Genomic DNA, 13587 nt, shown 5'->3' with positions numbered 1-13587 from the left:
TAAGTGCATGAAATTAGTTAGTTAATATAAAACTGTGCAACAAGTAATTTGGAAGCTAGCACTCAATACATTTCTAGTCACTTGGGGAAACTCTCGCAGCTCATTAAGGTGTAATTATCATGAAGTCCCTGCAAGTCGTGCAGGAATTAATGTGTGCCAATGTCTGAGTTCTAAAAGTACAAGAAAATAAGCAAGCGACAATGGGTTGCTTTTCCATATTACACAGAGGGTTCATCACCTGACTGCCTGACCATTGAAGCTCAAGAATCAGCCTACTCATGGGAAACCTTTGTATCTACTGTAAATTCAAAAGAGATGAGGCACTATCAGCTTCATGGTAGAATAAGAAATTTGAAAATACAGATACTCAAATTACCCTTTGAATGGCTAAGACATCAAGCAATGTTCTAGAATGTCCATGGATTTTGGTAGCATCCTGGAAAAATAAGTTATATCTACCTTCTTAAGGAAATAAGTACATTAATTAATGTAAAATGTTTTTTTATTTCACACAGTGAGATTACAAAAATGCCAAGTTATGTGATTTTTTTAATGCAGCTTTTTATGAACAATGATTACTGTTGACAAGCCAATACTTTTGGCTGGATAAAGAACCACAGACTTTGGAGATGAAAAATATCCTGACTAGTCAGAGTCTACCCTCTAGCACATTTATCTCCTCATAGTTTCCCTTGCCCTTACTTCTCTAAGGCTTCCTATTTCTAAAATAAAGAAGGACTTGTATTCCCAAAGGTTATAGTCAGGGTCCGTTATTTGGGTTTATGATCTGTAAACAGACCTCTGTGTACAGGAGAACTCTGCTTTGTTTAATGTTGTTGCCAATACCCTGCAATCCTCATGATTTCAAGGGTTATTTAGTTTTCACTTTGCAGTTAGTTCTACCTATTACACAGCCTATCCTGGTTATAATGGTTAAAAGTGTCACTCAAACTATACTACTAAAACAGATATAGTGGTTCCTTTCTATAACCACAACACTTTAGAGATGGAGCCAGGAAAGTCATGGGTTCAAGGTCATCCTTCACTACACAGCAAGGTCAAGACTTAGTTGGGTTACCTGAGACCCATCTCCAAAACAAGTCAAACCAAACCACCTCAATGATTCTCAACTCAAACAACAAATTTGAGTCATTCAGAGGAGTTTTAAAACTTAAGTTTTGAAACTACTGGAGACAAGGGTTAATATTGTTCTATTTTTCTTCACTTAAAATATAGCAGAATTTCTATGTATCTACAATCTAGTTTCCATAATTATCAACACTTTTATTTTGTCTTCTTTCCAGAAATACTTTAAATTAAGTCCAAAACATCAATTTCTCCATAAATGCAGCAATATCATTTAGTAACTTTTAAAAGTTCCTCAGGCAAATCTAACAGGCAGCCAATGCTAAGAACACACATAGATCTATGATGGTTCAGTAGGTTAGTGTACTTGCTGCCAAATCTGCCTCACTGAGTTTGATCCCTAAGACCCATACAGTGAAGAAGAGAACTGACTTCTACTTGTCCTCTTGTCCCTCATACACACCCACATACAGAGCATCAGAGTAAACAAATAAAATCTAATAAAAAAGTACACAGACCAATGATTGTCCCTTCCAATTTTTACACAATGAATGCCTTTTGTCTGTATTGGAGCAATGATTGTGATTAAGCAAGGAATTATCAAGACTTGAATGTTAAAGTAAATACCATTGAAAGAGCTACAGATTGAAGATGGTGCTTTTAATGGCTAATACTAGCTGTCAATTTGACATCAATTGAGGATCTGCCTCCATCAAATCAGCCTGTAGGGACATCTGTGGGGGTATTTTTTTATTGCTATTTGATGTACAAGTACCCAGCCTACTGTGAGTGGTACTATCCCTAGACAGGTGGACCATGGCTGTCTAAGGAAGGTAAGAGTCTGGAAGCAAGCTAGTAAGCAGTGTTTCTTCCTAGTTTCTGCTTCAAGCTCCTGCCTTAGGTTCCTGCTTTGGCCCCAGATAATGGGCTGTAACATATAAGATAAAATAAAACTTTCCCTGCCCAAGTTGGTTTTGATCAGAGTATTCTATCACAGCAACAGAAAAGCAAACTATGGAGTGTTCATTACCAATATTCTAGTCTAGTACACAAAATAATGTGTACTTTTTTGGGGAAGTATCTCTGCTTATAAAATAGATTGAGGGCACTGTGTAATACAACACTGTTCTAGCTACAGAAGAATAATGTAAATGAACTTTCCAATTACCAATAGGATTCATTTCTAGTCTCTATAAAATGTCTGATTATAAATTTTGTCCATAGTAATGATTGTTGTAACCTTACAGCTGATTCTTTAATCATAAGCTGTCATGTTTACAAAGTCTAACCAGTACACCCTTACTGAATTTTTTATAATGTCAGTCTCATTAAAAGTTAATAAGAAAACTAATTAGTAAACTGCCAATGCACTTAGTAAGAAACATATTCAAATAAGCCAAAAGTGTTTTAAACAGAGGTTATAGATTTTCCTGATTCTATTATTTTGCTAACAGATCTAAACCCTTCAAACAGAACTGTGAGTGCTTATTTTAGAATAACCCAATGGCCACATGGCATTTTGAAAGCTGCCAATTTTACACCAAGAGCTTTGGAAAACAGTTAATGAAAATTAATTCTTCTTTAGGTTCTATTTTTCATCCTTGAACATTTTAAAAACATTTTGGCTCATTTAAAATAAGGAGAAAATAAAGATAATAAAAACCAGAAATTGTTATTATCCATTGCTTTAAAACTTTACTCCTTTACTCTATATAAGGAAGAGAAAATCAAGCCCCTATACTTTACATTGAAATATCCTATAAACAGTCAACAAACACTACTATGGATGACAAGAAGTGTATACCAAAAGGAGTATGCCATGATTGTCTCCAGAGGAGCCCTGCCAGAGCCTTACAAATACAGAGGCAGATGCTAGCAACCAACTATTGGACTGGGCATGGGGTCCCCAATGGAGGAGCTAGAGGGTGATCTGGAGGAGCTGAAGGGGTTTACAGCCCCATGGTAAGAACAATGATTTCAGGCACCCAGATGCCCCAAGACTCCCAGGGACTGAACCATCAACCAAGGGGTACACATGGTTCCAGCCAAAAATGTGGCAAAGGAAGGCCTTGTTGGGCATCAGTGGGAGGAGAGGTCCTTGGTCAGGTAAAGGCTCAACAGAGGCCCAAACAAAGGGAAACCGAGGGGGGGGAGGGAGTGTGTTGGGTAGAGAGGCATATATATGGAGGCAGGGGGAAGGAGGAGGGGGAGGGGTTGGGGGTCTTAGGGGAGGGGGGATATAGGGAAAGGTTTTACCATTGGCAATGTAAATGAAGACGATATTCAATAAAAAAAGAAATATCATCAAAGACCAATTAAATGTTAACTTTGTAGGTCTCTTAACTCACTGTTTCAGTTTTTCCTCTGGTATAGATGAAGATGTTCTTTTCCAACAACCTTTATATAGTTATTAACAGCATCATATCTTGAGTCTCATGTTTCAAATTCCAAATAAATGCATCTGGAATATTTTCTCTGTCCCCAACAACTGCTATGTTTTGCTTTATATTATCATTCCTCAGTTAGAACACCTTCTTTTCCCTAGCATACAGCCTCCCAGATATTGATAGTGCTTACAGACAAATGATTTAATTAAAAAATGATCTAAATTGGATTTTGGCAAAAAGCTCCACAGATGCCACACTGGAATTCTGCTACAAGTATTCCAGCTATTGTTATTTATCACTGATTTTAGAAAACCTTTGTTTCATTTTATAGCACCTCTGCTAATCATAAATTATATCAGAGCTAGGTATAGAAAACTGGACTGGAGGTTTCCAATATGTATTTATTCATAGATTAGATAAGTCAACAAACTGAGCTACTGACTATCCCAGTAATAAAATATTTGTTTACTTGTTTGTCAACTGCTCTAGAAGACTGCAAACTTTATAGGAACCATGCCTATTCTATTAGCCAAAATCAGTAACAACGACCAGTTACCACCCCATTTCACTATATCTGATTACAGTAAAATCATTCCAAGAATTAGTACAATTTATTCTGTTACCAGATAAAATTGGCTCACATGTTCTAAATCTCCCCACTATCTACTCACAGATCAATTTATCTAAAATATGAACCCCTTCCTTGTTTATCAGAACATCTTACTTTATTCTTTATATTGTTTATCACCTCCACTCATGTCACACAGGATTTGACTGTTTATCCCTCTCAGCTAGAATGAGTCTCCATGAAAAAGAATTTTGTTTCATTTACTGCTTTATTTTTTGTTTTGTTTTCTTTTCTTCTTTTTTTAAGATTTATTTATTTATTATATCTAAGTACACTGTGGCTGTCTTCAGACACACCAGAAGAGGATAGTTGCGAGCCACCATGTGGCTGCTGGGATTTGAACTCAGGACCTTCGGCAGAGCAGTCAGTGTCCTTAACCGCTGAGCTATCTCTCCAGCCCTAGTTACTGCTTTATCTTCAGCAATTAAAAACAGTTCTTGGGGGCTGGAGAAATGGCTCAGTGGTTAAGAGCATTGGCTGCTCTTCCAGAAGACTTGGGTATGATTCCCAGTACCCACACGAAGGCTCACAGCTATCTGTAACTCTAGTTTCATGGGACCCAATGCCTTCTTTTGGCCTCCATCGGCACCATATACCCATATATGCATGCATGCAGTCAAAATATACATACACACACAATTAAAAACAAGCAAACCAATCCTTGTTAGAAGGCATTTAGTAAATACTTTGCTCAGCAAATGCTTATACCATCACATTTGAGATTTTGTATTATCCTTTGCACTTACATAGCAGTAGCCAAAAAATGCAAACAGGAAAAATTTCCTAACAAAAAGGCAACACAAAGCCCATATAACCACCATTACAGCAATATGGCAAATATCAAAATGCTTTTATTATTTTCAGCTTACTTTATACCCATAGTCCTTCCTGAACTGTCTACATGCAACAAGAGATTTCATTAGCTAAATTGTTATTCATTTTTCAAGAATTATGCTTTAAAAATACTAATAGGGGAACCAAAATTATATATATTTTTCAATAACATTCTCCAGTACAAGTGCTACTTAGATCTGTAAAAGTACTATTAGGGGACTTCTGGGATTAGAGCAATCATAGATCAAAGGGAACTTGGTCATGATAAATTATCCTAATTCTCTTAAATTATTTCAATTACAAACAACAGATACATACTCAGCATCATAATATTCTCTAGTGATTATCAGTATTTTGCTCTTACAGTGTTATCATTATGTTGGACATATTAAATATTATTCCTTCAAATCTATTTCTATATACATGGAAAATTATTAGGGAAAATGGTTAGGGAATATACAGAATCTGGGGAGCGAGGAAGAGAGTGGGAGGACTGAGACTGATTTCTTTGGTCTTTGGGGCCCTAAAATAGCATTTAATATGAAATGTTTGTCACACTTGGGTACTGCCACGTGGGTACTGAGAATTGATTTCAAAACCCATTTGACCTACACTACAGTGACCTGAGATAGAGAAGACAATGTTATCTTTACTTCATAGATGAGTAAGCTAAGCCTTTATTTGTAAAACAAAAAACAAACAAACAAAAAAAAACAAAAAACACTTTCAACTCTAAGGGGACCAAATACATATTAAAGAACCAAAAAGGGTAAAAAGGTAAAAGAAACAGGGTTAATGAAGGAAGTACATCACTGGATGGTGCATTTGTACACTGTGAATGCCGGCTTAAAGTTGAATTATTGAAGCAAAAATTCTATAACATCCAGAGATGGGGAATCTTTCATACTGTGTTTCCCCTACGTGCCTGCCTGGAACATCTTAATCCCTATGAAGGTGTAGGTGTGTGTGTGTGTGTGTGTGTGTGTGTGTGTGTGTGTGTGTGTTTCTTTGCCTGTGATATCTATATCTATATAAATTCCAAAGGCATATAACATCTCTTTAAATATGAAAGGCCAAGTTGAAGTTTTGAGAAATGAAGATGGTCAGTTTAGTCATTTTGTTTTCTTGATAAAAGGAAGGATTATTGACTGCCTAACTATAAGCCTTATGCTGTTTTAGGTACTTGTTGTTGTATGTGTCACCATTTTCCTTCCCCTATCTACTCTTAGGATCCCTTCCTTTGCAGCAAAGAGTAGAATATCTACTCCTATGCACCTTAGTGCCATGAACCTGTAGTCCTTAAGAGTTAAAGTCATAATTACACAGATTATATGCAAAAGGTTTGGGGGGAGAAATAGTTTTATAGTATTAAATAGTAACATATGTACCTTTTAGCTTAATTTTAAAAGCTAGAAAATTGATAACCCATCTCCCTTCACATCTGTGAGGGTCCCCCTCCCCCCTCATCCCCCTTCTCTGGGGGTATCAAACAGGTCAATTAAAACTGGTTTTCTCTTTATCCCACTCACCTATTTTATTAGTTCCCCATTGCTAGAACACAAGGAAATTTGTCTGAAGAAATAAATGAAAATTTCTATCACTTGCATATACTTGCTGTGACAAGTGACTTATAGTCAATTTGTATCTGCATGATTGTTTTACTTGTGACAATGATAAAATGCCTGAAATCAACACCAAAGTCATATAAATTTAACAAAATAACTAAAAAAGGAGCAAAGAGATGCTTTAAATGGCTTTTTTTGTTCCTTTTGGTCCAGAACAAAAGTGTTTGCTGCTTTTCATGGCCGCCTTCTTAGTTAAACTTGTGAAGCTAAGAGCTGCTGCACTGTCCTCATTTCCGGAGCACCAGTATATGCCACCACAAACTTGCCTTTGTCCATTTCATTTATTTGATGTGTTATGTACTACCCCTTTATAAGTGTAGTTTATATGTTTTGTATAATGGAGAAATGATAGTGGCCTTTGAGAAATGTTAATTATTGTGCTTTAAGTTTGGTTTTCTTTGATATGTGATGATTGGGGAGTAACCCCCACCCCCCACTCCTGTAATATTATATCTTGAGGATGGATTTGATGAAATAAGTTGATTCCATTTGGGGGGGGAGTCTAATTATATAGCTCAGGTCAGCTTCAAACTCACAGTTTTCCTTCCTCAACCTCCCAAGTGCTCGTATGATAGGTATTCACTACCACACTAAGCTTGGTGGACTAATTTTTCTTTTATAATGATGATTCTCTCAAGAAAGTCTTCACATTAGAATCCCAAGGTCCCTTTTCTAGAATTATAAGCTACATTTTAGTGGGCATCTGGTTAGATTAAGGATTGTTTATCAAACTTTTGTCTTTTTTTTTTCAAGACAGGGTTTCACTGTGGAGTCCTGGCTGCCCTGGAACTCACTCTGTAGCCCAGGCTGGCCTCGAACTCAGAAATTTAAAAGAGGTCTGCTGGTGGTAATTATAAATCCAGTGTCTAAGAACCTGCTTACCACTATTCAGGTATGGAAAACTCAAGAGTAAAATTCTCTCAACAAACAACTTAGACTTCCTGATTGGCAGGTCTCCCTAAGCCACATTCAGGAAAGTACTTAACAGGAGGTAGTCTATGTAGTGGCTTTCATCTGCCAAGCAGAGAAAATTGCTGATTTGTGCTTAATAAGCCAAGTATGCATAAATTATTTTAATTATATAAAACAAGAGGCTAAATTTAGCTGCAATTGTGAAGTCTTTACCTTTATCAACCATGAGAAGGCAAGGGAGAAAGTGAGGTAACTAGAAAAATCTAGGTTAAAATAGTCTCCAAATAAACAAAAAAACCAAGGCAACAATAACAACTTAGGGTATAACAAAAATATTTTTACAAAACTTCCATTGTGTTGTAAACTAGGATAATTAAGAAAGCCGGGTGTGATGGAGCACGCCTGTAACCCCAGCACTTGGGAGGCAGAGGCAAGTGGACCTCTGGGAGTGGGGGGGGGGGACCTGGAGGGCGGGCAACATTTGGAATGTAAATAAATGAAATAATTAAAAAGAAATTTCTATTGAAATGAAACTGCCATTTAATATCTTCCATTTTACAGTCTTATCTCCATAAAGTAGGCACCATTCTTTTTAGCCAAAGGGAGAAATTAATGTCAGGTAAGCCAAGAAGCTTCTTCCTTCAACCCGTCAGTAGTCCTTTGGTTCTGATTCTATTTTTTTCCTAGGAAATTAGCTAAGCTTCCTAGTCTACTTCTACCCTCCTCTCTTAACCCAGCACTTTAAAGGCGGTGACCAAAATTATAACTGTAGCTCACAGTGGTGCCTTAAGATTGCAACCAGCAGCCAACAGATAAGGACAGGATCAAAATTCAGGTTGTCAGATTTCTGCTTCTTCGCTCTACATCATCCTCCCCAAATTAAGCTCGCTCCACCACTTCAAGGCCCTAATACCAAACTAGGAATTACAGTGAAAAACAGTTCTTGTCTCCACAAGGTCCAAATTATTAAAAAGTCCCTATCCAAGACTAAGAATCTAAAAATAGCCTTCTTTGGAATCTTCAGACATGGACCAGTTTTGAATTGTTAAGATTAACAACTGTGGGAGATTGGCTTAGAAGAGTTGAGTTTCCTTCTTGTTTTATTGGTTTGGTTTACACATCTTTGAAGGAAGAGGCAGGGCCAAACTCGCTGGAGAGAAACATACTCTTAGAAGAAACAGAGATCCCAAAGGTTGGAAACTTGGAGATAGATAGATAGATAGATAGATAGATATAGATATCGAAAGATGCAAAATTGGGAGGAGGTGAATAATTCTGGAGGTGCTACCCCTCCACTTCCCCAGCATCAAGCAGCCCCACACCCAGACCCAATCCTCACGTGCAGCCTGTTTCTCAAGGAGTGATTGGAGCACTTCTTTCTCCTTAGGATCCCCATATCCTAGCAATGTCCCCAACACACTCGCACTCACTCCCTAGGGTGGTGATTATTTTGGAAAAAAAGTTAAGTCCACACCCGCCAACCCGCTCTCCTCGCCGGTCTTAACGGGACTAGTCTAGTTAGCACACAGTCCACCAGCGCCCTTCGCCATGGGAAGCGACCCATCAGGTGCTGGATCCCTTAGCTTCTCCCATCCCTGTTAGACCCAAAAAGCAACTGGGAGTCCTGTGCAGGACCATCGGGACTCTGTGGAAGCAGAGGAAAGGTGGTGGCGGGAGCAGAATCCTCAATCAGTCGCCCTAGGTTTAAGATGAGGCGGCGGGCAGCGACTAGTAACTGTTTGCTTCACCAGCGACAGCGGACCCAGCCCTAACGCAGGTGTAGCTGGCCACAACTGCCGGCCACCGCTTACCTGTAAGTCCCCCTCCGCCTTCTTCCCCGTAGCCTCGACGCCGTTGCAGGACAAAGTACTCGTTGGACCTTTCCATCAGCCACAGCTTCAGCGCATTTTTCAACAGCACTTCCTCGGGCTTCAGCCACATCTTGAAGAACTTTGTGCCGCCTCAGGAGCGGCGACCTATTTGTCCTCCTCACCTCCACCCTCCCAGCCTGTCTTTACCCCTCTACTTCTCCTCCTACCAAGTCTTCCGTTGGCGGCGGCGGCGGCGCCTCCGGAGGTTTTCCACACTTCCCCCAACCGTGCCTTCTCTCCCACGTAGGCAGAGAGAGTGCCAACTCCCTCCCACAGAGCTACATCTAGACAGGGAAATAGTCCCGCTTCACCTCCTCTTGGGAGTTGTAGTTTTCTATCCATTTTTTCCATACTATTTCTAATATAGCGCTAGACTACATTTCCCACAATACACTGGGTTCTAGTTGGGTGGGTTGGGGGCGCCTTTGAGGCGCTCCAGCCACCAGTTCAGAGAGTTTTGATTGTGTAAAGTTACGGTTTTTTTTTTTCTTCAAATAAGCTAACCCAGTGTATGACAGCAGTGCTCCTAGTTCTTTTGTAGTGAGAAGACTAGTTTGTTGAAAACAAAGTTTCAGGCATTTTTGAGTAACAGCCCATCCAGGAAGCAGTAGCCTGGAGCAACTTCCATTTACTTTGTGCTGACTAGGTACTAGGTGATTTCTCAGGTAGTCCTCACAGAAATCTGTTAAAGTGGATCCTCCGCTTTGCTCGCTAATAAATGGAAAGCGCTAACAACTGAAGTTACTTACCCACGGTCTCACAGTTGGTGAAAAGATTCATTATCCAAAAGCCTTGCCTAAATTAAATTCTGTATGGTTCATAACAGAAGAATATAAATCTTAGAAAACCTCATCACACACACTTGTGACTATCCCATCCCCCATGGTGTCTCTGACTACTGGTACAAACGGCTGAAAAAATCTCTACTCCAACTTTTTGGGTATATCTTTTTTCTTAAGCTGTCTTAAGAAAAAAGAAATTCCTTGCAGGGCAGCCTTCCTTTCTTGATATCTTGACAATGCTGCACAACTGCTTACACACTAAGATAAAAGAGGTCTGCTGTGAGGAATTATTTGACGACCGATGTTGTTATCCTCGTTGCATCGTCGTCATCCTCGTTGTTGTTGGGATAACTCAATCCCTGGAATGAAAGAATAGAATGACAGTGAAAACCAGCTTACAGAAAGAATGCAGATAAAGGGTCCTGAGAAGTTGACAAGGTATTCAAAATAAAGATATGGGATCATGTGGCTAAAACAGTGGACTGGGACACACTCAGACTAGGAGTCCTGGAGCCAGTGAACTCTGCCCCAAAGGTGTGTCTCCAGGTTAAGTATTCCAAGATTTGGGCGGTTTCTGGCGAAGCAGGTATATGTCACAAGAAAGTATTTTTGCGGAAGAAAAACACCACCACCTCCACCAACAACAAAACGAAATCCTAAGCCAGGGTGCTTGTTGGTGCATAGTCACCCTTTGAATGTGTATTAAGGCACATAGTTTCTCCTTTTCTTCACAGTGAAAGGTCAATAAATGCAGTAAATGTAGATAGCTTTTGTCTTCCTTCATTTGTACAGTTCCAGCCTCCATTGTCCATCAGTACACTAAGGTACTAGTTATGGTAAGGAGCACCAGAATTGGATGGTTCCTTTTTCTGTACTCTGAACCCAGCCAGGGCTACCCAGATGCTCTGTCTTAAGATCAGGCCCACCTTCAACTCAACCTAGGGATTTAGAACCCCTTTGCATTTGTAAACAAACCCTTCACTGATTGTATAAAGAAAACAGTTTTCAAATTGAATCATATCTATTGTGCAAAAAATGTGTCTTGATCATAATCTACTTCAAGTCTTTGCAAATAATTGTTTCTCTAAAAACACATTTGAAATACCATGGCATTCTCTTCATCGTTTAATTATGAATATTTCAGAAAATACTTAAGTATTACAGTCTTGAATATTGCTGCTGATATTGTCCTGGTACTTAATGTATAGCATGCCATGCTCATTAATAAGTGCCTTAGTTAGGGTTTTCATTGCTGTGAAAGTATACCATGACCAAGGCAAGTCTTGTTTTTAATTATTTTATTTATTTACATTCCAGCTGTTGCTTCCCCTCCTGCTTCCCCTCCCACAGTTCCTCATCCCATTCCTCCCCCTTGCCTCCCAGAAGGTACTCCCCCACTAGGCATCACCCTTCCCTTGGACCTCAAGTCTCTCAAGGATTAGGTACATCTTTTCCCACTGAGGCTAGACCAGTCAGACCCCTTTATATATGTGCCTGGGGCCTTGGACAATGCCTATGCTCCCAAGGCAACTTTTATAAAGGACAACATTTAATTGGGGCTGGCTTACAGGTTCAGAGGTTCAGTCCATTATCATCATGGTGGGAGCATGGCAGCATCCAGGTAGGCATGGTGCTGGAGGAGCTGAGGGCTCTACATCTTGCTCCAAAGGCAAACAGGAAAAGACTGGCTTCCAGGCAGCTAGGAGAACGGTCTCAAAGACCACCCTCACTGTGACACACTTCCTCCAAAAAAGCTACATCTACTCTGATAAGGCCTCACCTTCTTTTTTTTTTTATGGTAGCAAATATTTATTAGTTTTTTTAGACACTTTCTCAGGGTGGGTAGAAGCCTTCCCCACCAGGACTGAAACCGCCAACATAGTGGCCAAGAAAATCCTTGAAGAAATTTTCCTGAGGTTCGGCATCCCTAAGGTAGTTGGGTCCGATAATGGACCTGCCTTTGTTGCCCAGGCAAGTCAGGGACTGGCCACCCAACTGGGGATTAATTGGAAATTACATTGTGATTATAGACACCAGAACCCAGGTCAGGTAGAGAGAATGAATAGAACTCTAAAAGAGACCTTAACAAAATTGGCCGTGGAGACCAGCAGTAAGGATCAGACAGCCCTCCTTCCCTTTAAGGCCTCACCTTCTAATAGTATCATTCCCTGGGCCACACATATTCAAATCACTACATTCCACTCCCTGGCCCCCATAGGCTTGTTCAAACCTATGACTCTATGGTGGCAATACCTAGCCATAGCATAATATAAAATACATTTAGTCGACTTCAAATATCCCCCATAGTCTATAACAGTCTCAACAATGTTAAAAGACCAAAGTTCAACGTCTCTTCTGATGTTTATCCACCCACTTAACTGTAATCCCCTATAAAATCAAAATTAAAAAAAAGCAGATCACATACCTCCAACATCACAGGATATACATTGCCATTCTAAAATGTCATAGTGGGGAAATACTGGACAAATTCAAGACCAAAAGCCAGCTGGGCAAACTCCAAATGCTGCATCTTCATGTCTGATGTCAAAACACTGTTCAGTTCTCTAACTCCCTTCATTGCTGTTGACTGCAACAAACTTCTTTCTCTTGGGTTGTTAGCACCTTTCCTCAGCAGGTATTCCATGACTCTGTCATCTCTAACATTTTGGGGTCTCCAAGGCAACTTCAACTTTACAGCTTCTAGTTCCAGTGTCTGGGATCCACACACAATCTTCTGTGCATCTTGAAAGGGCTTGGGTCACTTCACCATCTCTGCCCTCTGTAGCATACTAAGCTCTGGTTGACTCTACTCCACTGCTGCTGCTGCTGCACCTGGTAGCCATCTCATGGTTGGTACTGGAATCTCTAGTATGCTGGGGTTTCTCATTGCAACTAGGCTTCACCAATAGACTTTCATAGGCTCTCTTTATGGTGTCACACCTCAACTTCTTTGCACAACCCATTCAGTCCTAGGGTGTCAACTGCAACAGAGGCTACACTTTCACCAATGGCCCGGCCTCACATACTGCCAAGCTTTGGCAGCTTTCCATGACTCTTTCATGCCCTTAAAACCATTACCATCTGTGTGATTCTTACATATTGCTAAGTCCAGCTACAACATGAGGTACAATCCTGGCTATATCTGGAACAACTTCTTTGCAATCTCAGAAAATATACCTTAGAAGATTTTACCACAGAATTTAATTCAATGATGCTGACCAGCACCGATTGTCCCAATGATCCCTTCTATTCCTCACTCTAAAGCCAGAGTCATATGTCCAAAGCTGCCACATTCTGCTACTTTCTGGAGCTGGAACATGGTGCCCTTGTTCTGTTGCATTATCACCAGTTTTCTGTTTCCCAACTCCTTCACTGCCTAAGCTTGGCTGTCCTGGAACTTGCTCTGTAGATTGACCATGAAATCAGATATCTGCATGGCTCTGTGTCCTGAATGCTGGGATC

General features: G+C 39.9%; 1 protein-coding gene across 1 annotated transcript in view; it reads right to left on the bottom strand.

Annotated features, from left to right (window-relative positions):
- Positions 1-9583, bottom strand: part of Tbc1d8b (TBC1 domain family member 8B) — a 75634-nt gene extending 66051 nt beyond the window's left edge. The window contains exon 1 of the mRNA XM_052171148.1: positions 9284-9583. Coding sequence (XP_052027108.1) covers positions 9284-9413 — 130 coding nt within the window. The 5' untranslated portion in view covers positions 9414-9583. The remainder of the gene's footprint in view (positions 1-9283) is intronic.
- Between the last annotated feature and the right edge of the window lie 4004 nt (positions 9584-13587).

The sequence above is a fragment of the Apodemus sylvaticus genome, chromosome X, assembly GCF_947179515.1.
Source record: "Apodemus sylvaticus chromosome X, mApoSyl1.1, whole genome shotgun sequence".
Classification (NCBI taxonomy): domain Eukaryota; kingdom Metazoa; phylum Chordata; class Mammalia; order Rodentia; family Muridae; genus Apodemus; species Apodemus sylvaticus.
This window is presented reverse-complemented; position numbering and strand designations above follow the sequence as displayed.